Genomic DNA, 26,900 nt, shown 5'->3' on the forward strand with positions numbered 1-26,900 from the left:
GGTGTGTGTGTGTGTCAATATGGGAAAATGCACAACCTGATCTCATATGTCATTTGATAACATCTGCAAAAAAACCCCAAAAAGAACACAAAGAGCAAGTAGTCGCTTTTAAAATATACTTGATTTATTTTATGTGTTCGATGCAGAAAAGCATAACAAAGGATAAATGCTTAGCTAGAAGCAGTGTATTTTAAAATGAACTTAATATTTCTCTTAACAGGCGACTATTGCGAAAAAACGTCAGAGATGTCGAAGTATCGCTCGTAAATAGAGTATGGTGAGTAGTCGTAGTCGTAATAAAGATCGCGGTTTTATAGTGAAATGCACCCGTACAAAAATTGTGGGTCGTAATTAATAGGGTGTCTTAATCAGGAAGGTCTTAATAAAAAGAGCTTATTGTATTTATAAAGTGAGCAGTCGACGAAGAATGTAGAATGCAATAACACTGCGTCAGTGCAGCGTACAAAAACATTATCTTGGGTTGGTCCTTAGTCGCTCTAGTCAAGATATATTAACTAGACTCTTAACAGCATTTTTGGTGTTGAATTTACTTGCGTAGTATATCAGTGAAGGAAAGTATTGTTGTTCCACATGTTTTGCAAAATGTCGTAATAGAAATGGTGTTTATATAGCAAAATCGTGCGAAAGAATTCGTTGGCCATAGCTAAGATGGGACGCAATCGGGAAGATCTTATGAAAAAGATTTTACTATTTTTGAAGTAAGCAGTAGAGTCAATGAACAAAGATCACACAGAAATCTTCGGAGCAGCTTTGAAACGAAAACATTATCCTGGGTTTCGACAATAGTGGACACGAATAATTTCGAAAAAATATATTATTTCAGCTGTGTTGGGAAATACTTTACTTTGTTGTCTCTCATAAAAAAAACGGCGTTGTCAGGAACTACAAGCTGTGACGATTTAAAGTCAAACAGTGTAACAAGAATCACACCTAGAGCCGCCTGGTCGAATCTGTGACACACACTATAGCCTCGTTTGTCACTATGGCACGGTAAGAGTTTTTTCCAGTCATCACCAGGATAAACACATCTCGGGGCAAAAGCACAGGCGACCCAAGGATCCAGTACAGCCTTGCTCATCAGCGGCTCGTTCTTGACCACAACGAAGCCTGATTCCGTCTCATAGAAGGGGGCGAGGAGACAGGCTTCAGTGTGAAAATACTGCAGCATCACTGGCATCACGTGTCTGGACATCATCCAGCCGTCGCGTTTCATGAAAAATCCGTCGGCCATGACACGCTGGATGATGAGGCTGACATCACCGGACTTGAAGCGGACCGAGGCATCCATCCACATCAGCAGCTTGGAGTGCGGGCTGTGCGCCTGTGTGAGGTAGTGTAAGGGAGACAAACACAACCAAGACAGTAGCATGCGAGCCTTACTCATGTTTAAGGGTCGAAACCAAAGTATTTAACAGAAGATCGCACTGTTTGTGACTGTTCACAGAAGCATACAATGATTGTGTTTTGAACAGTTTCATAAGTAGCCGACGTTAACATCGAGCTTTCTTCTCTCAAGCACCAAAAGAATATAACATTTTTATGTAATATTATAAATAAAACTCACCATAATCTATGTTAAATAAACCTAATCAAAATCCAATTAGTGTAACTGTTTGAAATGGGATGAGAGTTGCTTCTAAACTTTGACCTCGACAACATAAAGAACAACAGTAACATGCTATATTTTTAGCGACATTTGTGGTGGCTGAATGCGATAGTCATTTATCTATACAGGCAGCATTGCAAGGCTCCTTTCAATTCATGCTGCTAATGAGGAACGGTCATCAGTGAAGACATACGAGAAATGTTAAAGATTGCGAGGGACTGATACTGACCTTAACAATCAAGGGCTTCCAATTGTACGTTTTGATATTCTTGAAGACTTCAGGTAGCGACTGGAATGGGAAACTCAGCAAGTGACATCTGCAGTACTTAGTGAGCTGAAAAAATATGAAGGATGCATATGTAGACAGACAGAAAGACGGACAAAAATACAAGCAGACAGACAGACAGTTTAGCACACAGATCTTACCAGAGTCAAGCTTTTGTTGGCGAGTCCCAGATCATAGTAGATAAAGTTATAAGAATAGTTTGTGTTATTGGTGAGCCAGGGAAAGATCTTTAAATGCAGGTCCCTGATGACACCTTGACTCTCTTCAAAATGGTCCTCTGAGGCCGCCGTGAGAAAGACGAGGTCGGCGGGCGGCACCCGGGCCCCCAAGGAGCGCAGCACCTCAAGATGGCGGGAGCTGACTTTGTACTGGGTGCTCACAAGACGCTGTAGTCTCGCCCTGGGGGGCAGGAAGGTCGTGTTACAAGCAGGATCCACACAGGGTCCGCCATCTGAGAGACAAACACCAGAACTAACACATCACATTATAACTGTCACATAGGTAGGAATAGATTATCTCCCTGTTGGTGAAAGTCCTGTCAATAACATTGGATTCACTTGTTTCAGAGAGGTGCCGAGCTTCCCACTTTGTTTAAATACATAGCATTTACTCAAAATTAAAAAAATAAACTTTATATCTTTTTTACGTTATTAGCATTTCAACATAAATTAGCAAGAGCAGATAACTGTTATTAGAGTATCATTTAAGCAACAAAATATTTCGATTATCTATAATAATGTCACCTAAACCCAGCTGTTAGTATTAAAACAGAACAATTAACAATACCGTTAACAACTCAATTCAGAATGATCATCGTCTTCGTAGAGGGGGAGACTATTCATTATTAAATTTTGGCCCTGTCAGAATAACAGAACATTACAAAATTACCGAAAATAATATCAATTTGGTACAAATATACCAAGCTTACATTTACGTAATTTTACTTACAATATTTTTTTCATTTTTGATTACCTTTAAAGTAAATTAAGAGCTAACTTATGTTTGCATATTATACCTTTCTTATCACAAATCCTGCTGGCAAAATGCCCCTTGGCGGCATTCAAAACTGAAAAGATAAACATTACCAGGCAAGATTAAGAATCCATGAAATCTACTTTTCTAAATACTTGTGACTTTTTGTATGTTTGGTGTGCTCTTAAAGATTAAGAAGTTCATTTGAGTATTCTTTTTTACATATTGAAGAATCATTTAGTTCTGACAGATGGCATAAATAATGAACACATTGACACCTCTAGAAACTCATGAGGCCTTTTTAACATTTTTATCAAATGAGATGTCATAAAAGAACAGAGCCATAAAGTAATTCAAGCTGCTGATGAAAAAAACCAATAAGTAAAATAATAACTGTTAATTTTAAAATTGATTTGATTTAATAAACCCCGCCACTTACACACACACACACACACACACACGGTGAAAAAGTTTGCATGGGTACATATATTAAGTGTGAGGAAAACATACATATATATAATTTAAAGAGACATGGGAGTACACAATGTGCGGTAATATGACTTTCACACTTTACGACTAGAATAGATACTGCTTAATGTACTGTCAATGAACTGCAAATAAAAGTTCATTATACATGCTCAGCTGGCAAATAATATGCTCCTTCTCATTGAGGATTCGCTTACACAAGGCCAGCTTATAACTACTGTAGTGTACCACAGTGTAGTCTATTTAGTTAAGGAATATTTCTTGACACATTTACCTTCAATCTGAACATCTGACCCAAAACAAACACTCGCTGTTCTAAAGTTGATGTTTTTATAACAGACCTAAAAACACATTTATGATAGGGAGATAAAAACATAGCACACAACAAGCACCTCCTCACTAAGCATGTTATATTTTTGGTCATTATTCTTTTCATCGTTGTGTTCATTATTCAAGCTCTTGCAATTATCAGAAGAATGTAAAACTGTGGGCTGCATTGTACACTGTCTCTTTCTGGTTTAGAGGCTGGATTTATAAAGGATATCATCGCTCTCTAAATTCTTATCATATATCCTCTTTGTCCAAGCATTACTCCTTCCAACCACAGCAGATTCACCAGAGTGTAACAAAATGTGAACATTTTGGGAACATCCTGGTCATTATGTAGCTACTTCCATGAAGAGCAAGTCGGCCCTGCAGACAGCCTGTTGAAATAAATGGAAATGTATAACTTTTCTTTTCTCATTTTAGCTTTTGACTTTGAAGTGCCTATAAACATATGCTTATATAACTAATACATGAAACTACTAGAGAAAAATTAGGGTTGCAATAAAGGGATAGTAATTGGCAAAAGTTTTCTTTTCAGGTGTATAAAACAAATTATAGCATGGTGATGCTCATCAATATGAAGAATACTTTGCACTATTTGAGAACACTCTTGAAACCAAATAGGGTAACACATGCTTTGAAAACCATTATGATGCAGCTTTGATAAGAGAAGATCAATGTAATACTGAATATATGCACAGCATTGCTGTTATATATCAGTTTCAATCAAAACTGTATATGTTTATAAATATTGAAGTCATTGTTACATATTATGTTAGTTGTGTGTGTGCAAGGGCGTATGCGTGAGAGGGAGGGAGAGAGAGAGAGTATAAAGCAATCAAATATTTTACCTTAACATTAAAAGAAGGATGCTTTCCTGTGTTGGTTGGTTCTTGGAGCAAGCTGTATTCCTACGTCCATTCAATGACACAGCCGTTTGAAAATCCACAAAAAAGCTGTGGTCTGTTGGGCTTGTAAATTTATCCAATTTTCAAGATAATGAAGTGTTATTTGTCCCAATTTAATTAATCCAATAAGCTGTCTGCTGGGAAAAGCTTGTAATATCGACACTCACGCTCTGACACCACGTCACGTAAAAACAATTGACGAGTATGTGTCGTTGTGGTCCTTATTCCAAGTTTGGAGCTGGAAGGCAAACATTCATCTACCATCTCTAGAAAGTCGTGACGATGAAATCTGAACTTTTGGTACACTTCTACGTCGTAGTATATATCTTTCGCAAAATATGTATTTTAACATTCGCCGTGAAGTGTCGTCTGCAAATCTAAATCTTACCACCATGGCAGCCATCTTTGATCACGTGGCGTACTACCGGGATCTAAGGTAGGCTCGCGGGAGCCCGTGACGAGCATGCCGTACCGGAGCGAAATCAGCGGGCGCTCGCGTTGCGGTACGCAGGGCTGGACTCGTCGACGGCAACGACACTTTCCGCGCTGCCTTGCATCTGTGTTGCACGAGCGAAGTGTGGTGCACGTCTCGTCCTGTGGCTCACAGTCGACGCTAGATACCCAGGCCCGGTTCTACCTATTAGGCGAACTAGGCAATCGCCTAGGGCGCAGCGACCGAGGGGGGCGGAAAAAATGGCTTACTGTTTTTTTTTTTTTTAATGAATAATTTTAGGGAAAAATGTCATTTTCACAAAACGATATTAGCAGGACACTTTTCCTCTGCTTGTAGACTGACCACCACGCTAGTTTCTCAGTACATGTATGATAGGAAAACCCCATTATCGCATTATACTAGGGCGCACCTGCAGTGACCAGCTAACCAGCAGGCAAGTAGAGGGCGGGAGAGGGGCGCTGAGAGTGGCGGCGTTGGTGGAAGGCACCTTTTCCTCTGCTTGTAGGTTGACTTCACCACCGAGTTTCTCAGTTCATGTAGTGATGTGGTACAGCAAAACCCATTATTACAGGGCGCACTTGAAGTGACCAGCTAACCAGCGGGGAAGAAGAGGGCGGAGGATAGACAGCGGAGGGGCGGGTTGGTGGATGGGGCCTGGTCAGTGCGGACCCCTACGATGGAGTGGACCGCATTCCACTAATACCAAGCTCACCTTTCTTTCCTCTATCTTACTATTGAAGAGGTTCCACACTTATGCATTGAAAACACTGCAGCTGATATCAGGGACAACAACACTGACTTGAGTTTGCTACGCGAGTTTCTCTGTGGTTATGACAAGTAAACAGTTGCTCAATATTGTTTACACTTACCAACTTTCAACCCGAAGGAACTTACCTAATGTCACCAACGCGTTCTTAGTTAATAAGAGTATTAAAGTCTTTAGCAGACAAACATTAAGGTAGAGCCATTTGAAGTTTATAGCCTATCTATTTACTGACACTGATGGCCTATAGTCTTGTACTTACTGTTGTGACTCATGGTCGTGAATATTTAACTTTCTTATTAATTATTAAATTTCTGTTCGATTGGTGTATTACGCTTAATTTAGTTGTCAATTTGTAATGTTTATTTTAATTATCTAAGAGTGCATCTGTTTGTCTACAGTTTGAATGGCTAGCTTGTTGTTATGCTCCATTGACATAATATTTGAAATTGGTTATTAAGAGATAATGCGTACTAAGACCTACACTCTATATACTTCTCTTGTTTTCAACAAACCCTATGCTGGACACCACGCAGTGTTGATCACTGGACTGTGTTTGGCAGCTGCCCTGACACCATTATTTACAACTTTGCATTGTTAGTGTCCAGAAGACTCTCTCTTGACAGACTCTCTCATTGCCCGCCCACCTGTGAGGTGTGACTTTGGATGGAAACAAAGTACATGTAGCTGCTATCAGGGTGGTCTAGAGGCTGGAAGCTGTGATAGCTTGAGTTTTAGACCACACAGCAAAATAAGACCAGAGCAAGGTGCTACAGATTTCTTGTCTCCATCAGTGTGCACTCCATAAAACCTTTTACACGAGTGTTTGAAATCCTCTACTCATAAGTGTAGGTCTGATTTGGGAGGCATGCAAGCATCCATGTGTGTTTGATGCACGCCTGCAATTGAAAAACAGACGTACCTTTTCTTGACAAAAAGTAGTTCTTACTTATAAGTTATTAATCAAATCTGACGGAAAATTCTCGAAAAAGATTTAATTTTAGTAAGCCATTCTTTGACACTTCTGGGTTCTAATGCCTCTGGTCGTAATGAGTTCTTGTAGAAAACCACTTTTCTACTATTTTTAAACAGCAAACATGTATTCAGTTCGGTTTTACTTGTTAGTTCGTCTGTAAGATGAGAAAGAAGAGAACCATTGAAAGCACTTGCCGATGGAGGTGCTAAGTGGACAGGCCCACAGGTAGCGATAAATCTGTCACAGTTAATGACCAGTCGGATCAGACTAGCAGACTGGACAAAGAAGGTGGTGCGATGTTACTTGATAGTTGTCCGTGAGAGAAGAAAGAGAGATGAGAGAAAGATTGAAAGGACCTCAGTGGGGTGGCTTAGTGGAGAAGGGTAGAGATAAATCTCTACCACTGTAAAGAAAGTCAGATCACATTACCAGGGCTGGACAGCCAGAGTGGGGAAGAGGTAGTTTGAACTTTTAACTTAAAACCCACAGGTCGATGTACAAACCTCACTTTTCTGAGCGGCTGCAGACATCTCGTGCTGCTGTTTGAATTGACTTTGTAATCGTCTGTTCGGGTGCTTGGAGCTATCATCCTTCCACAGCTGAGTCAGTAAAGGTTGTGAACTGCATTTAGCCGTGCCAGACTGAACAGTGCTCCTGTCCTACAGCCACTTCATGAGAGTTTGTAAAGATAAGTTCGCATGAATTTTATACACTGTGACATAGCTGTATATATTTTATTAACACGATTTATGTCTTTCTTTACATTAATTTCATTTCCTTATTTCTTATAGTGCTTATTTTGATTGTGTGGATGCAACGGGTTGCGATAGCGGTGGTGTAACTTTTTGCAAAACTGTTCATTGCACAAACGGGTCCGTGACAGTCTGGTGGTCTTTATCACATCACGATCGCGCTGAGTTCTGAGACAAACCGCCGCAATCATTACTGGTGATACTTAAGCCTTGCTTTCTTGTTTGAACTGCGTCCATTGAAGACAGATTTAAACAGATTCAGGAGCACAGTGCATTATTTGGATTTCTTTATGATATCCAAAGCATTTCTGAAAAACCAAGGAAGGACATTCTACTATCTTGCGAGGTCTTGGAAAAGGCACTAAAGCACACAGACAGCAAAGACATTGAAGCGGAGGAACTCTGTTCTCAATGACAGGTTGTGGATTGTGAAGACTTCCCAAGCCTAACATGAACCCCAAAGAAGTCTTAATATTCATAATCCAACATAAGCTATTTGATATTGTGCCGAATGTTGTAGTGTCTCTCAGAATTTTATTGACCCTTCCAGTTTCTGTTGCCAGTGCAGAACGGAGTTTCCCAAAATTAAAATTAATTAAAAACTATATGAGATCAACAATGTTGCAAGAGAGACTGACTGGCCACCATATCTATTGAGCATGACTTGGCAAAAGCACTCAATCTGAAGGAACTGATAACTCGTTTTGCACAGCAAAAAACAAGGAAAGTGAGGTTTTAAGCATCAATTTCATGACCAGGACTAAATAAATTGCAAAACAAATGATATAACATGGTTCACTTTTTGTGAGGTGGGGGGGGGGGGGCAGAATTTTTCTTTCGCCTAGGGCGCAACACAGCCTAGCGCCGGCCCTGTAGATACCCGAGCTCCAGGAGGAGGAGGAGGAGCGAGATGAACTGTTCTTGCGAGACTGCACGAGACGACAATCAGCTGTTCTACCTTTCGTACATTACAGTGGACAACACTGACATTACTACTGACTTAAAAAGGTTCTAATCTGTAGTATCCGTGTGCTGAACACAAATATGATCATAAAAATTGTGCGTTGTCTGTCGTTTTGAAGATATTTGTTAAGTTCGTTCTCTCTGTCTCGCCATGTAAACTTATACAGTAGGTTCACAGTGAGGTAGCCTCAGCTGCTGACACGGCGTAAAAACCTGCGAACTATTCAGGACTGTAACAACATTCTAACTAAGCTTATAATGATGTCATATTACATCACATTGAATAATACCGTCATGCACACGTCATCCAGAGTTTATTACATCATTTTCTGACGCATTGCAGTACCACCGCCAGACGGCTGCTGAAGTAAGTTGACGTCATCATTGTACTAATTATAGCCCAGTCAGAAGGTTGAGCATTTAAAATATTTCAGACTTGGTGGGATACAGTTCAAGCTACAGTTACATGAAACTGTTGTTATTTTATCCATTTAGTTACAGGACAGAAAACTTGTGCCTGGAAAGTGCGTCCATCCCGTGAACAATTTTCGATGTATTTGTTGGAAAGTGACGTTTGCCATATTAGCCAGAGGTCAATTACTAGTATCATGCAGTTCGCCATGTACATAATAATTATTGCAGATTACAAAAACAACTCGAGCAAATTTTGCATTGTCCCATTGGAGCTCTTTAGAATTTCTTCTTTTGTTGGCGACTGGGTGAGAGGTGAAGAGACAAGCAGGGCCGCCGAGAGCCAGCCCGGGCCCCGGGACAGACGACCTCTCCGGGCCCCTTGTACTTGTAATCGTAAATTATTTTCCGTTTGCCGACTGAGGATAGGTTGAGATTGCTTTTCGTCGTGGGTGATCGAGTGAAGGTTTTGTCGGTGTGTGTGTGTTGAGAGCAAGCGTGCCTGTGAGTGTGCGTCGGCAAGAGCCCCACAGCAAAGGCACGTACCGACTAGTCTTGTGACTATGTGTATGTGTGTGTGCTTGAATGTGTGATTGCGCTGCCTAGGCGTATGTTAGACTGAATGTCACGGTGGTCCTGGGTGTAGGAGTTAGAAAATAAAAAACAGTAAGGTTAGTAGAAAATAAAACAGCAAGGTTAATGGAAATAATTAGTTAGGTCAGATACAATAGTAAATGTTAAACGGTCAAGTAATTAGAATAAAACAATTAATTAGAATAGAACTTTTAAATTAATGATTATGACGAGAATAATGATGTTTATGTTGACGATGACGACGATGATTATTGTGCTGACGATGAGATCAATGATCAAGATAAAGACGTTATTTATCTTCACAAACTCACCTTCATATCTTTGAAGATACAGGCTCATTATTTCATTGTCGTATTCCGCACTCACGGTATGACCTAAAACATTATAAAAGATACACAAAATGTATATTGTAATTATTTTCTTGAAGATCTTTGGACCACTTGATCAATGAAACATAATTTCTTGTTAGGCCGTGCAGTGCATTAACATTTAATTATCATTTGCAATTTGTCATCAATAAATAAATTCATCAAAGGCAAAATCACTTAATGAAGAAAGTTTAGAGCTTGCAAGCCTGACAGATGAGTGAACATCATCCTGATGTTGAAATACTTACCTTTATTTTCTGGTGTTAGAAAAGACAACCAAGTCACGTGAATACCTGTGATGTTAGTGTAGGTCACAAGAACAACAAGTGTAATCACTAGAAGAACGAGTAAAAAGAACAGATGAACTTTTCTGGTCATCATTGTTGTCTGAAACAAAAATGCTTCGCGAATAGAAAAAAATAGTAAGATGTACACAGAATACATTCTGACAGTAATAAAGCAAACAACTTCCTTGTTATTTTCAAACAATCAATATGGAAGAATATAACATCATCAAACGAGTTATCAATCAAGTTACAGGACACCGGAGATATTAAACATGTATAATATATAATGACCAATATTATAGCCTTTAATGGGTAGCACTACATAAGAATTCTTCTTCCCAATTTCGCTATAAGGTCGTCTTCATGTCTCCCTCAAAATTCTCACAGTTGCGATAGTTGCGAGTTGATGTTGATTAGTCATAAAAAAATATTTTCTGTTTTCATCTAAGTTTATAAATTACTGATTTCCAGTTCTCAAGTGTGACCTACCTGGACAATGGCGGTGACGAGAGTAAGAGGATTGAGGGAGTGTGCGAGTGTTAAACACAAGGAAGCATAGCACTGCATGCAGGCCCGGTGTAAGGCTGTGTTGCGCCCTCGACGAGACGACTACTGGTCCCCCATATCACCTCCCAAAAGAGAACCTATTTAACCACAAAATTATTACAATAATTATACAGTGAGGCTTAACCCCGTTTTCTTAACTCCAAATGTAAACAATAAACATAGGCTTATATGATTGTTGTGGCCTGACTCAGATTTACATTCGCGAGCACACGTGCAGTCAAAACATTTGCAGTCGTTGACAAGTCCACAGACATTGCCAATCGACCCATAAAGAACGATTTTTGGTGACAAATGAACATTATAACCCAGCTGAATGTCATCACGTGTAACATTATTTCCTTCCACATAATAGCAGAGGCAAGCTTATCCACTCTGGGTTTTTTCCCCCTTTGCCCTCCTGCCTTCAGACCTTACCAGGCGTGGTGATGACCTGATACAGACTAAAGACTAACCCTACCCTAACCGACCCTCTCGAGCAATGGAATGTTTTGTTAAGCTTTTCAACACTACTGACACAACCACTTGCATCCACACAAGCAAAAAAAGGTAATGTAAGTAATAATGAAATATAATTAATGTAATGAGCCAAATGGTGTTAATAAAATATAGACAACTATATAATAGTGTATACAAATCATGTAGACTTTATCTTAACAAACTCTCATGATGTCGTGGTTGTAGAACATGGACGTGTATCTACTGATGAATCTAGCCACTTCAGCCCTTTCAATCTTTCTCTCATTCTCATTTTATGGACAACTATAAACTGTCACCGCACCGAGGCTATTGCGGTGTTAAAGTAGAAAACTGGTGAAGCTCCTTTGTCCAGTCCTGATAATAAGACCCGCCTGGTCATTAACTATGATAGATTTATTGCTACTGACTATTGCAGGAGTTTGCATGCATAAATAATGCAAGGCGAAGATATACAATCCATGCATTTTATACATACACATGCCATTCATCGCGTGGAGCAGCATGCTTAAAAGATTCTCTTCCCAGGTATACAATATAAATAACATCATTTACTCATATGTCTACATTCATGGCTACCTTTCTATGTGGGCTAATATTTGATATAATGATATACTATTTCTGTTGTGAAGAATAAACTACAAGTTTAGGTGTAGTTATAAGAGACTTTGTGAGAAGCCGATAAGTATCTGACAGAAAAATTGGAATTAAAAAGGATCCAATCTAAAAGTAATAGCTAGCCCAGGCTTAATCAGTTTGTTGCTGGACTCATAATTAATAATGTGTAATCAATAGGAGTGTTGGTAAGCTCTGTATGTAATTCATTATCAATAGTTTACCTCTAGTAATGTGCCTCCCCTGTGGGTTGCATCCAAGAGCTCGTCCTGTTAAATTGTCGGCTTGCTTTTGGAAGGTTTGACCGATTCAGCCCCACTTCCGCTTCTTGATGTCTTGGCTAGCAGGTTTTTGGTTGCTTCTCTCCCACAGGTTTGTATTGGAGATCTTCTCAGGCCATCTGATGTTGAGTATGTGGCACAGACATCTGTTGACGAATGTCTGAATCGTGTAGGTGATGGTGTTTGTCACTCGCCATGTCTCAGATCCATACAGAAGGACTAACTTTAAATTTGCGTTGAAGATGTGGATCTTGGTGGGTAGAGATAAAGCCTTGGAGTTCCATAGGTCTCTGTGTGTGGAATGTAAGCTTGGGTTTATTTATTCGGATTTTTACATCTTTATCTGTACTTCCATCATGGCTGACTATGCTGCCAATGTAGGTAAAAACAGGGCCTGGGCAAGACTGCTGCGTCCTAGGCGAGACAAATACTGTGCCTTATCCCACCCCCATCCCCACCCCAACCACCACATCGCTTCCAGAAAGAGAACCTTCTATCGACAAAAATATTGGAATAATTATACATTATACATTTAGCTCCATTTTGTTCTCAAAATTTAAACAATAAACATAAGCTTACATATTACTATTCATGATTCTCGTGGCCTATCTCAGAACTCATCAGGTTTTGACATCTATACTCCAAAGTTTTGTCTGTCAAAGTTATGGGCAGAAAGCATCAAACAACATCGTCGGTCTGCTGCAAGCTGGGAAGCAGAAGTGACTAACATCGCAGTCCTTTGCTTAACGTTCACTCAAGATGTGAACTTGTTACCTCTGTACTCAGGATCAGGTTTAGGAACAAGAGGACAGGTGTTGAAGGACTGGAGCCACCTCGTAAAGCCTGGTCGCCTCACACGAGCAATAAAGAACAAACAAACAAACAAAAACAACAAAAAATAACCCCAAACCCTGTCTCGCCTTCTGTGGACGAAAGAAAAATTTTATTGGCACGAGGGATCGTCAACATTTTGTTCTATTCTAGGCCGCTTAAGTGCCGTGTCATCAAAAGGTCAGTAACTTACTAAGCAATAGGAAATGTTAATTCAGTGAAGGAGCAGCTTTTAATTCGAAATTCAAGCCTTTGACAGAACGTTGCACAGGGGGCGCCAACACAGACCTTGGATGTTGTCTTGTCAGCAGGAGGCATTAATCAGGAGATAAAATAAAATCAGAGGAGGGATAGTATCATCACCTCACATTACATCAGAGACACCTTGTTAGACCCTTTCTTTAGAGTGGAAGATGGAGTCAAGATGGATATTCTCTAGAATCACGACAACAGAGGGCACAGTTCGTGGTACCAACGGACATATCGTCCTCCGACATTGTCACCACAGCCCAGTCTCTGGACACATTAAAAAAAAAGCAGAATGCTCAATCTCCTCTAGTGGCCAGCAGTACGAACGAATGGACATATGAACTTCAAAATTTGTAACTTTCTTTGAAGTGTAAACACGTAACAAAAAAAAAACAAAAAAACAAAACAAAAAAAAAAAGGAAAAATTGTAAAAGTCGGAAGGGAGACATGTTATGTCCTGGGGATGTGTCCGTACAAAAGGCAGAAGGCATTTAAGATTATGACAGTCCGTACACGCCTGTGTTGGCGAGAACTTGAGATCATGACAGTTCATACAGACCTGTGATGGGAAGAGTTTGCAATAAACTTTAATCATCTTTTGAAAAAGGGGGAGCAAAATATTCGCACGAAAAGGGAGGGAATAAGTAAACAGTGTGCACACTGTTCACTCTTAATATCTGAAACCGACGAGAAAAGAAAACAAATAAAACTTTTTTTAAAGTGCACCTACCATGGGCATAAGCAAGCTCGTCCTGGGGTTTAAGTTTGGACTTAAATGTGATAAAAGAATCTGTGTCGAAGGCTGATGGGTAAGCTGATGGCGATTGGTAGGAGAAGGAGCTCTGTCCACACGTCTTTGTCTTAGTGGGATTCGCAGAGACCTGGTGACAGGAGATGAGCGAAGAAGTCGTGCGGGTGTAGAGATGGAAGTGAGTTCGGAAAGGTACCGAGGACCAGTGCCAGAAACGGCAGAATATAAGGTAAAATGGAAATTTTGTAGCTTTACGGTCTACGACTGGCAGCCAGCAGCGTTATGTTGAATCCTTTGTCTGTTGTAATGTCTTTCATCGTCTCCATTGGAAGCAGCTCCTTGGTTATAAAAACAAATAAAACAAATAAAAAAGCTGTCCATTATCAGTGACATCTATTCAGCTTCAGAATATACCTGCTAAACGACTCACACCTTTCTCTCAAAAATCTTTTTCCATGTCTTCTTTTCGGTAGGCTGATATTCTCCTGGATGAACTGATATTTTTTAAAGTTCATTTTATTCTCTGGACACATGATTTCGACCACTTCAAGCATGAATTTCTTCAGGAACTCGTTGTCTGTGAACGCCCTCTTCTCGTTTATGAGATTATATGCCATAATAAAACTTGTTCATAATGCTGCCTGCTATGATTAAGTCTGTTTGGTGAAATGTTTTTGCTGTTTCAACTATATCACGTACTAGTGTGGCTTTCTCGCCATTTCTTTTTCGAAAACTTCACTGCAATACCCTGGATGTTTTGGGAGAAGATTGTGTTCTTTGAAAACAGCGATGTTTTCCCGGTAAATTAAACAAACAGTTTTACCCCCAACGTAAGAGAAAAACTACCCTGTTGTCCACTTTCTGTTTAACTAATTATCTTATTATTTCTCTTATTTCTGTCACCCATCATGCTGAACTTTTATTAACTGCACAAAAACTAACTTTTGCACAGGCAGACTCTGAACGATTGAACTTATGACTAGGATCAAACTATTTGGGAAAAGGGAAAATTAAAGTATATAATTATTAAGTCCCTAATAACACTTTTTGTCTAATTACATTGAACTGTAGCCAGATCTTGTTCCGTTCACAGCGTGGAGGACGAACTATGGATAACCTCATGCCGACATCTTGACGTCCTCGATGGAACAGTGAGCAGTTATCTAACCGGCGGGAAGCGAGCGCGCATGTGTGTGTGTGTGTGTGTGATTGTTTAATTTCAGTGTGAGGTTGGAGAATTTTAATCAGTTGAAACCACTGATTGAAGAAAGTATTTGCTGTTTATTAGTCTGGTTCCGATGGGTGTATCGATATGTTGAGAAATATTCCATACTATTTAAAGGGAGGTTACCGGTGTGCTGCTTGTTAAATCCACCTGCTTGCGACTTTTATTTCAAAAATAAGAAAGTAGCAAAATTTGTTTTGAGCTCAGTAAAAAAAAAAAAAAAGTAAGGTAACCCACAGGTACATCTTTGTCTCTCGTTGCTTGAAAGATGAAAGTGTGGAGGCAGTGAATGCATGTCTGCTACGTGTGTCGGGGACATTAAACAGTTCACTTTATTATTCAACAGATTTAAACAGCAATGTTTTTAACGTCTTTTAATCGCTTTTATGGCGATCAAGTGTTTGTCACGTGTCATGTGATAACTAGCATAGGGCTATAGTGTTGGTGTCTCACTTCTGCTACCCCCTCCCACCTACCCACGAAACAGTCGGACGCGCTGGTAAGCAGACTATCAGGTGAAACGGTAAGTAAGGAGACGTGTTAGCGGCGAGGTGTCACGACGGGCATAGATCACGGTCAGGTAAGAATGCGGAATGGTAGGTGTCGTTGACAGGATCTCTGCGCGTGAAGAAGGAGGCCGACACGAACGACGGAAGACCTCAGAAGATTCCAGGACGTCGATCAAGGAGGGCCGTCACGTGACTAGAGACTTGTGTGTAAAGATAAGTGGCGTGTGGTGTGTGCAGTGTGTAGTTTGATTAAGATTAGTTAAATCGTGGCTCATTAGATATCTGGATTAGAAGGAGAGCAATTAGAATAACGGGACACCCTAGATAACGACCATATGGTTACATTTGAAATTGTATCATTTGCCATAATTTGTATAATCCTCTCGATGATTAATAACCTTCTTTTATACACTAAATTGCCTTGAGTTGTTCATTGGGGTTATGCGTGCTGGGGGCTCGAGCTAATTAAAAGTGTTAATTGATAAGCAATTTAGTGTGAGAGCACGAGGTAAATGTCGACGTGATTTGGTAGAGGTATCGAGAGTGTGATAGACCTAAGGACGGAATCACAACCTCTACCATCTCCACGGGCTCTTCCCCAGAGTTACGCGACATCACGAATGAATTGTCTTTATATACGTATATAACCGGTGAGATTATTTATTTCACAAGTTTGCTGAGACCACAGTTTCAGGGTCGACAGACACAAATACCACAGATGGGGGCGACTTTGAATACGTGGGGCGGCACATCAAACATGTTTGCTGACATTTTCCCTTTTTGGCTAAAAAACTATAATTTTTAATCGGTGATAACAGTTGATGACGGCCTTCCAATAAACGAATAAAATATTTACTTTTATTTAAGCTCAGTGTACATGTATTCAAGCTTTACTTGAATAAATTACATGGGTGAACTGCTAATTGTGACTAATTCAATTTCTCCATACTCGTCAATGTTGAATGAAACAAAAGTCTGATCTCTGATGTCTGATGCGATCTTTAATTTTCTTGATCAGCTTTTGAAGATTTCCAAAGACTGTACAAGTGTTTAAGTGTTAGTAGAATCTACTATCAATGACTGCAGAAATATTTTACCCTAAATGCAGAGACTATTCTTGAATGCCTGTGAAAAGCAAGTGAATTCTGGGCATTTTTACAGATTGTAAAAATTACATTTATATTGTATTGCCGACTCTAGTCACGTGATCCACCAACAAACAGTGTCTGTGCCAGAGGCCAGCCAAGTCTGTTTTTGCCTAAAGTTTCTGTATATTACAGTATTTCATAACTCTACTGAACGTTTTCATCTTGAAAAGAATTTTAGTCATGGTTACGATTCCATAGTTTGTGAGTCGTCCCTTTCTTCTTATCAAGGAAATCTTAATAAAGATTTCACTGTTTTTTGAAGTGACCAGCACAGTCAAAGCGACAAAGGTCGCAGAAGGGAATTTCATTCTTGGGAAGAGCATAGGAAAAGGTCAACTCGCCAAAACCGTATCTTGGTTGCAAAAATAGAAATAATAGTTTACATGAATAATTTCGGAAATAAAGATTATTTAAATTGTGTTAGGGAAATACTTTACTTTGTTTTCTCTGCAAATATTAACATTGTTGTCAGGAACTACAAGGTGTGACAGTTTAAAGTCAAACAGTGTAACAAGAATTACACCTAGAGCCGCCTGGTCAAATCTGTGACACACACTATAGCCTCGTTTGCTGTCAAAACATGCTAAGAGTTTTCTCCAGTCATCCCCTGGATAAACACATCTCGGGGCAAATGCACAGGCGACCCAAGGATCCAGTACAGCTTTGCTCATCAGCGGCTCGTTCTTGACCACAAAGAAGTTTGCTTCCACCTCATAGAAGGGGGCGAGGAGACAGGCTTGAGTGTGAAAATACTGCAGCATCACTGGCATCACGTGTCTCGGCATCATGTAGATGTGGTGTTGAATGAAAAATCCATCGGCCATGACACGTTGAATGATGAGGCTGACATCACCGGACTTGAAGCGGACCGAAGCATCCATCCACATCAGCAGCTTGGAGTGCGGGCTGTGCGCCTGTGTGAGGTAGTGTAAGGGAGACAATAACAACCAAGACAGTAACATGCGAGCCTTACTCATGGTTAAAAGTCGAAACCACAGTATTTAACAAGAGATGTAACCCTTTTTTTTTTTACTGATTGTGACAACTTAAAAGATTTATTTAATACTGGGAGAGACAGATGCTGACCTTCACAAGTAAGGGCTTCCACTGGTACGTTCTGAGATTCTTGAAGACTTCAGGTAGCGACTGGAATGGAAAACTCAGCACGTGACATCTACAGCACTTAGTGAGCTGAAGAAAGAAGCAGAATGCCTTTTAGACAAAGAGACATACAGACAGAGAGACAGACAAACAGACAGACAAACAAACAAACAGACTGACTCACAGATTGACTATAAAAACTATCAAAGACAGTTTAGCACACAGATCTTACCAGCGCCAAGCTGTTGTTGGCGAGTCCCAGGTCATAGTAGATAAAGTTATAAGAATAGTTTGTGTTGTTGGTGAGCCAGGGAAAGACCTATTCATGCAGGCCCCTGATGACACCCTGACTCTCATCAAAATGGTCCTCTGAGGCCGCCGTGAGGAAGACGAGGTCGGCGGGCGGCACCCGGGCCCCCAAGGAGCTCAGCACCTCAAGATGGCGGGAGCTGACGTTGTACTGGGTGCTCACAAGACGCTGTAGTCTCGCCCTGGGCGGCAGGAAGGTCGTGTTACAAGCAGGATCCACACAGGGTCCCACATCTGAGAGACGAACACCAGAACAAACACATCACATGGTAACAGTCACATAGGTAGGAATAGATTATCTCCCTGTATATGAAGGTTGTGCCAGTGCAATAGAAGTTTATGTTACATTATGTCATAGATGTGTCGAACTGAACCCTTAAATTACATGTTAAATAAAAATGGTTAATAGTTCTCAAGTTTACCTCAAAGTAAATTATATTCTTAATATTGTCGTTTTCCTAATGAAAAGCTTTTTTTTTTCTATGCCTAACATTTAGACAAACATAAACAAATTAAATAAAAGCAGATAATTGTTATTAAAGTTTCATTCGAGCAATTTTACTATTATCTATAATGATGGCACTGAACGGAACAATCAACAAGTCTGTTACTAACTTAGTTGACAATAACAATCTACTCTGTAGTCAGTGAGAGTTTACCTATTATTATTAACTTAGGCCCTGAGTACAGCAGCATTACGAAAACTCATTTCCTAGAAAATAAATTCAAATGCGATAGGAATGTAGGACAAAACTAGTTAGTACAAGTAAACCAAGTTTGCATTTCCATGTTTATACAATTTTTTAAATTCTTATCTTCATAGTAAACTGTACTTACGTACCTTTATTATCACAAATCCTGTTGGCAAAATGCTCTTTCGCAGTTTTATAAACTGAAAAAAGATTGAAATTGTTATGCATGATTATGCATTCAGGAAATCTTAATACATGTTGTTATACGCATGTTTGTATGATTGTGCACATTCATGTGTTCGTATGCATGTATGCTTATGTTTATGCGTTTGCCTGATATCGAATAGGCATGAGTTTAATATATTTTATGTCTATTTATATAGGTGTGTAAGACGTGTGAACACAAATAACTGAATATGTTCATGAGTCACAGAATCAAAAAACAAAATTTATAATATTTTTAATGATTACGACGACGATGGTGTTGAGGATTTGAAGGAGAATGAGGTTATTTATCTGTTACAATATCACCTTCCCATCTTTGAAGATACAGGCTGGTTATGTTATTGTCGTGCTTCTCACTCACAAGACGATCTGAAATATACAGAAAAATACAGAGTATGATCAAATCGTCTGATCACTGAAAAATGCTTTCTTCAGTTTAGGTCGTAAAATACAGTTAGACACTTTTATCATTTAACTGCTGGGAATTCCTCACGGGAGAAATGTTATTTCTTGAAGACATGGTTGTAAAGATAGTTTTGAGCGAGGTTTGTAAGCCTGGGAGATGAGTGAATGCCATCTTGGTGAGCATCCTTACGTTCAACTACTTACCTCTACTTTCTGGTTTTAAAAAAGACCACCAAGTCACGTGATTATTTGTGATGTCAATGTAGTTCATAAGGACAACACACGTAGTCCCTAGCAGAATGAGCAACAATAACAGCTTAATTTTTCTGTTCATCTTTGTTGTCTGAAACGAACAAAATGCTTTAAAAGTAGCAAAATCTACATAATATTTTTCGACTCAGTGATTAAAGCAAAAGACTTATTTGTTACTATTGTTATTATTCAATTTTGTTTATTGCATGTTGTGCGTCTATCCAATGGCCGTAACAGCGACTTGCATATTTCGTGTAAGTCTCTGTGAGTTTTTCTTTCTTCTTTTTTTACATTAAAGACATTTCCCCACTGTGAATTTAAGTTTAATATTGTTCTTTTTTCTTTAGTTTCCAAGTCTATTTTTTGATAAGCCTCAAAATTTGCAAGGAGCGGATACTGGAAGACATTGGAAGCAGTCTGATCCCCAAAAGTTCCCCTTCCATGTAGGAGAGAGAGAAAGAGACAAGAGAGAGAGGAAGAAAGACTAGAAAGATAGAGAGTGGAAGTGCCCCCACTCCACGAAGCAGTAAAAATAGTTTTAGAAAATAAGCCAAAAATTATTTAACATGAGGCTGAATTAATTGTAGCTACAACAACTGATCACTCCACTAAGTGTGAGTACAACAATTAATCACAAACAGTAAGTGTAATTACAACAATTGAGCATAAAGCAATATTTAGGAGTAGCTACAATATAAAACCGAAAGAAAATATCAATTTGTCATTCATTCCTGCCCTCTTACTCGAAAGTCCTCACAGGTTGCAAGTCTTTTACTGACTAAATCAGAGATTTTCAACCTTTTTCACGACTGTACCCCTAGCGGGTGAAAGTATGTCCACGGGTACCCCTCGCGCGTAAGTTCGCGCATAAAAGTAATTATGTTCATGATGGCGTGTGCTTATTCATGTCAGTCTACCCCTGTACAGCCATTACCATACCCCTAGGGGTACTCGTAGCACCAGTTGAGAACCGTGGGACTAAATTAGAGGAGGACCTGATCTCTGAGAAAATGTTACAAGTGTTATTTACCGAGGAAATTCAGAAATGTACTTATCTCTGTGAACAAGTCAACACATTCTACTAATCCACACCTATGTGATTGCCTATGTTAGCTTGTTCGTCCTCGTGTGAGCTTACATGCGTGCATGTGTCAACTAATTTATACAGTCATAAAGGAACATCATAGGTCTAGTCAAAGTTAACTAGTAAAGTTAAAGGGATTCTAAAGGCAAAATAAAACTGCTCAGATTCAAATTTATCATACTCTTTACGCGATTCTAAGCAGTTTTATTTTGCCTTTAGAATCCCTTTAAGGCTGCTAAAAATATTACGAATAAAGGATGCGGTTGTTCTGTTTAAAAATGAGCAAAGAGGGTTAACAAGGCAGAACTTTGTTTGTTTCGGCAACACCGTCAACGGTCGACTCATCGGGTGGACGCGCTGTCGGCAGTTACCTGCCCTTTGCGAACACAATAACTGACTTACGCAGTTTGTGGCTGTGAATAGATCGTGGCCGATAATTCACTGATGACAGTTTAATATGGCATAGTTCTTTTGCCGGGTTGAGGCTTTCATTTATGCTTTTATATTATTATTTTATGCCATTTTCGAGGAATTCGCTGCTGAAAGCCCTGTTCTCCTTTTTGCAATATTTTATGCACAAAAAACCTCGGTTTTATTTATTTACTTTTTCTTTTGCCGTCTGCTAGGTTTCGTTCTGATTTGTAAACATGTTTTGTTGCTGCTTGAACTCTCACGCCTATTGACGTGACTTTTTCGTATTTCTTCTTCGGAAAGTTAACTGCAGTAAAAACTTGATGTTTTGTGAGATCGCTTTAAATGTTGCTCTTTACAATGCTTTGCCGGCAAAAAAATTAGAGTTTAATTCCCTAAAATGTCTTGTGTCCTTCACTGCTGAATATTCGACACCCCTCACCATTTTTTTCTTTTTCCTGTCACTCACGTTAAACTGCCATGGCACTAACTGCACGAAAACTGCGACTTTTTGCACAATGAGACATTGAAAGATTTCCACGGGCAGTGCTTTGTTCACCTCCACCCGTGCGGTATGGCATTTGGAAAAAAATTGCTTTTTACCGAGTAAGACTGGTCATAATTCTGGAATCAAAATGTGGGATGAAATTAAGCAATATCAAAATAATGGGCAATTGATTTCCACTGCAAACAATGTCTTTTATCTTTGTTGACTACCGAATAAGAGTGGAATATGTGGGATGAAATTAAGCAACATCAAAAGCATGGACAACTTACATTTATTCACTCATTTCCACTGCAAGCAATGTCTTTTATCTTCTTCGACTTACCTCTCAACTGGAGCACGAAGTGTTCAAGAACCATTTCTGGTGATGTCCCTTCTCCCAACTGTCTGGAGGGGACCAGCTCTTTGTCGTTTGGTTTTGTCCATGGATCTGTGTCGAGTTTTAGTGTATTTTACCGACCTGTGATGTTTTTTTCACCGTTTTTCTCTGTTCTTCACTGCTTGTGCTGTGTCGTTTCTTCCAGTCAAAACTTTCATCCCATAACTGCTTCTGTGTGGCTTTGCCATCTTGTTCTGGGTTTTTGACTAAACAGAATTATGAGCCTTCTTCATTGACACTTAAACTTTTCCCACGTTGTAACCCATGTTGCTTTTCATTGTATGGTTGACTGACCATGCAGGTTTCTACATGTGAAGTTTAGATATTCGACCTTCGATCTTCGATTTCTACACTCAGGAATGTCTGGTGATAAGAGTCTTTTGTGTCATCCTGCATCTTGCTCCGTCCGTGTTTCTGGTCTGTTGCTGTGTTCACTTGGTCAGTGCCAGGATTGTACTGTTTTCAAATGTGTTGCCCTAAAATGTTTTACTGGGATTAATTTGCGGTCACTTCACAGAAAAGGCTGGGGCTGGTGCCAGTAACGTGGTATTCTCGGTACCCACCATCATTCTTTAAATCATTTTGGAGCAGATTTACTGGGTTCTCCAGTGTTAGACAATGGAAACGTTTTCATGCGTTACGGTCAAGCCCACTTACTGCCAGAACGAGTAAGTTGCTGAACATTTTCAAGAAAGTCAGTGTTGGTAGTAATTTTGCCAACAGGTTAAGAAAAAAACCATAGAATCGAAGAGTACCTTCAAAGTTCATGGGTCTTGCATCTTAAGAAACAGCCGACTTTTTAAAGGTCTTATACTTGTCACGTGGTCACCTAAAATTAGATAAAAATGAAATCTCATTTTCAGCAGTTTACTTTTTTGTGCTCAGCCGTATTCCATGATGATAACATTCTGGGAGAACACTGGTAGCTGGTAATGACATTCACCGAAGACAAGGATGTAATAAGGAACGCTAGCGACCGCTCTCACGCACTCCAGAACGTTTTCAAAAATAGTTAATTGCTTACAGAAGTTCCAAACAGCACGCACCTGTAGCAGTATCGGCTGAAGGATGAAATGATGTCAGCTTCCTAGACTCTTGGTCCAGGTAGACATGCCAGTCAGACCCTGGTGTTAGTGTGTGGAGATCAGATATATCCTAATACAAGTAGAGAAAACTGTTTTCTGGCATTGTCCAAGAGTCTTATGTCGATGGAGGTATCCGACAATAACAACGCACCATTAACACGGTCACACCAACTGGAAGATTCAATAACAGGAGCATTGCTTTTTCATACTTTTATGGAACTAAGCTTTCCTGTCTGATGTTGAAGCTTAAATGTTACTCCGTGTTTGAGTTTGAGTGTGTGTCCTTTGTGAGACCAGTAGCTATCGCTGGGTGTAAACCTGAATTTAAAAGAAATTTGCTCCCCTCTCTTGCATGAATCTGACTTCAAAAGAACATTGTGTGAGGATGTTAAAGGACAACTACCAAATAGCTTCTCATTCAAAATTGTCTTTCACTCGGTCTTAACCGCAAAATAAACATGCGAGTCGTTGTCATAGTAACGTCATATGCATGCACCTGTGATCAATCACGAATGTGCATACATACACGTGCCCGTTCATCCAACATCACTTCTAAGCAGATTTGCCACTGTGGACCTGTTTATTTTTAATAACAGAATTGTACTGCGTTTTCACTCACACATCCGGTCTTTCCTAAGTATATGTTTTCTTTCTCTCTCTCTCTCTTTTCTCTCTCTCTCTCAAGGAGATGAATTGTGTTCACAAGCTGTGTGCACACGATTTTGGCCCGTGTTTCATTTTCTTGTTATAATTAAGGCAATTTTAATTTTCCCTTTGTGATTTTTGTGTGGTGTTGCCAACCATGCCTGCAAAATATTCAACTTTCAGGAGCATTTGTGGTCGATTTGTGTGGTATGAGCTTTACAAATTTTGAATTATTATTATTATCATCATCATCATCATCATCATTATTATTAAAAAACATACAGAAAAAAACTAACTACTAAGACCACACTGACTACATGCTTGCTGCTAAAAATAGTAGAAAAATGCTTTTCGACAAGAACTCATTACGAATTTACGACTGGAAGAGACAAAGAATGACTTATTAAAATTAAACCCCATTCACCAACGCCACCATCTCTGATCCCTCCTCCGCCCCTTCATCCCCCGTGGTGACTAAAAAATGCGCCCTCATGTGATAGACTTACCTGTAACACCTGAACTGAGGAACTCGCGTGTGAAGTGAACTGTTTTGCAAATGTCATTTTATAAAATTGATATTTTCCTAACATTTTTATCGCTTAGAAAAAAATCAACAGGCCATTTCTGCGCCTCCACCCCCAACTTTCCGTGACTGCCCGAGGCGATCACCTAGTTGACCTAATGGTAGAACCGACCCTGTTTGTTACCAAGAGTTTCTGTACATGTTTGTAATAGCTAACCCTCCTATTAACCCGCCTTCCATGCACGCATCCCCCTCTGAAAGTCTTGAGACTGTATGGTGCGGTTGTATGGTGTGTATGTGTGTGGGGGGGGGGGCAAAGGCTCACCTGGGCGTGGATTTGGTGAAGTGTAGATATGATTGATACGATTTATATTGACGACTTCTGCCGGCGTTTATTTCTGCAAGGATGAATAAGGTATTGATGTCCTTACGGTTGTCATTCTCGCCTACATAAAGATGAACACTGCAGTTAACAAGGGAACACCCGAAACGAACACCCAATGTTGTCCAAAAACAAGTCTCTCAGGTGTAATACTGCATTTGTTGAATTCTTGAACAGAGGTTAAACATCACTGGGTCGCGGTGTGGTGGAAACAGGTGTTCCCCGATATGTATCACTGGTCCTTTCCTTCGACTCAAAAACTTAGTGACACCCGTCTGGGGGTCACAGCCGATACATGTCGATTCTTTGTGAAAAGCCTTTGGAGCTCCAAGATATTTCACGATTTCCACAACAGCAACTTGTGCTTGTGAATAAAACATTGTAAAGAATCTCTTTAGAAGCGTCTTGTCACGAGCTTTTGATGAAACCGATGGACAATGTTTCGCTTGCCTGGACATTTTGCTTTTTGTCTCGACAATGGTGTTTACTTTGTAATGTCTTTTATCCGGTATTCTAAAGACAGTGCCAATAGCTTAAAGACTGTTTGGTGATTTCCCTGTGATATTTTTGTAGACACAGAAGTCAACCATTCTTTACTGTCTTGCGTCAAAACGTGGAGTGTGTCCTAAATGCACATAAATATTTTGACCGAGTTATACAGAATATTTTAGCAAACAATTAATGCTCCTGTCAATCAACAACTGCTGTTCTTTGTCTGTCGCACTATGAAAAAATTATCTCAGACATCTTCTTAACTCAATGCTAATGACCTGTGTAGGGAAGCGTTTGCTATAAACTTTAATCATCTTTTGAAATTTTGTCTTTCTTTTCAGTAGTAACTGTTACCTTGTGCTCATGATGTCTCCGATGTAAGTCTTTTTTCGTGTTCTAGTTAACCACTTCGATAAAACAGAATTAATTGGTATGTGTGTACAGATTGTATAGACACTTTATCTAATCTCAAATGGTTATATGTGTGCAACATGTCAGAGGTGTATGTGTGTGTGAATATGCACAAATTAATGTCAAATGTCATTTCATAACCACGTGACTTTCGCAAAATTCGTCATGAAGCACAATTAAGAGTCGTGCAGTTATAAACAAAGACACATAAAGGAACAAATGTTCTTTTAAACTGTGCTTAATTTATCTTACATGATCTGTGCATGTAATAAATGCAGAACAAATGGTCGGCCAAAATCAGCCTTTTATGTGTTAACTATTTTTCAACACATAAGTCTTAGGAAAAGTCATAATGGAGCTCAAACTGCGGTCGTTGTCGGGTTGGGGAGGCGTTTATAGAACAAATGAGTTCGTGAAACAGTTTGTCAGTCGTCCCTAAGAAGGATTCTTAATAAGGAAATCTTAACAAAGATTTCACTGTTTTTTGAAGTGACCAGCACAGTCAAAGTGACAAAGATCACAGAAGGGAATTTCCCTCTTGAGAAGAGCATAGGAAAAGGTCAACTCGCCAAAACCGTATCTTGGTTGCAACAATAGAAATAATAATTTACATGAATAATTTTGGAAATAAAGATTATTTAAAGTGTGTTAGGGAAATATTTTACTTTGTTTTCTCTGCAAATATTAACATTGTTGTCAGGAACTACAAGGTGTGACAGTTTAAAGTCAAACAGTGTAACAAGAATCACACCTAGAGCCGACTGGTCAAATCTGTGACACACACTATAGCCTCGTTTGTTGTCAAAACATGCTAAGAGTTTTCTCCAGTCATCACCTGGATAAACACATCTCGGGGCAAAAGCACAGGCGACCCAAGGATCCAGTACAGCCTTGCTCATCAGCGGCTCGTTCTTGACCACAAAGAAGTTTGCTTCCACCTCATAGAAGGGGGCGAGGAGACAGGCTTCAGTGTGAAAATACTGCAGCATCACTGGCATCACGTGTCTCGGCATCATGTAGATGTGGTGTTGAATGAAAAATCCGTCGGCCATGACACGCTGGATGATGAGGCTGACATCACCGGACTTGAAGCGGACCGAAGCATCCATCCACATCAGCAGCTTGGAGTGTGAGCTGTGCGCCTGTGTGAGGTAGTGTAAGGGAGACAAACACAA

The 26,900-nt window shown here is 39.7% G+C and overlaps 1 protein-coding gene and 1 long non-coding RNA gene across 3 annotated transcripts in view; both read right to left on the bottom strand.

Annotated features, from left to right (window-relative positions):
- Window positions 1-471: 471 nt before the first annotated feature.
- LOC112575002 overlaps window positions 472-26,900 on the bottom strand; it is a 34,557-nt gene continuing 8,128 nt past the window's right edge. Inside the window, exons 6-7 of one of the 2 annotated variants that reach the window (XM_025256484.1) lie at window positions 1,857-1,916; window positions 472-1,342 (exon numbers count right to left, since the gene is read on the bottom strand). In XM_025256484.1, coding sequence (XP_025112269.1) covers window positions 836-1,342; window positions 1,857-1,916 — 567 coding nt within the window. In that variant the 3' untranslated portion in view covers window positions 472-835. Of the gene's footprint in view, window positions 1,343-1,856; window positions 1,917-25,919; window positions 26,868-26,900 lie in introns of those variants that run through there. The other variant, XM_025256483.1, reaches the window with a different exon arrangement.
- LOC112575006 lies at window positions 18,162-19,522 on the bottom strand. The gene is made up of 3 exons (XR_003101549.1): window positions 19,458-19,522; window positions 19,076-19,126; window positions 18,162-18,468 (listed from the first exon to the last, which is right to left on the bottom strand). It is a non-coding gene; the product is annotated as an uncharacterized LOC112575006 (long non-coding RNA).

The sequence above is a fragment of the Pomacea canaliculata genome, linkage group LG11 (genome assembly GCF_003073045.1).
Source record: "Pomacea canaliculata isolate SZHN2017 linkage group LG11, ASM307304v1, whole genome shotgun sequence".
NCBI classification, from domain to species: Eukaryota; Metazoa; Mollusca; class Gastropoda; order Architaenioglossa; family Ampullariidae; genus Pomacea; species Pomacea canaliculata.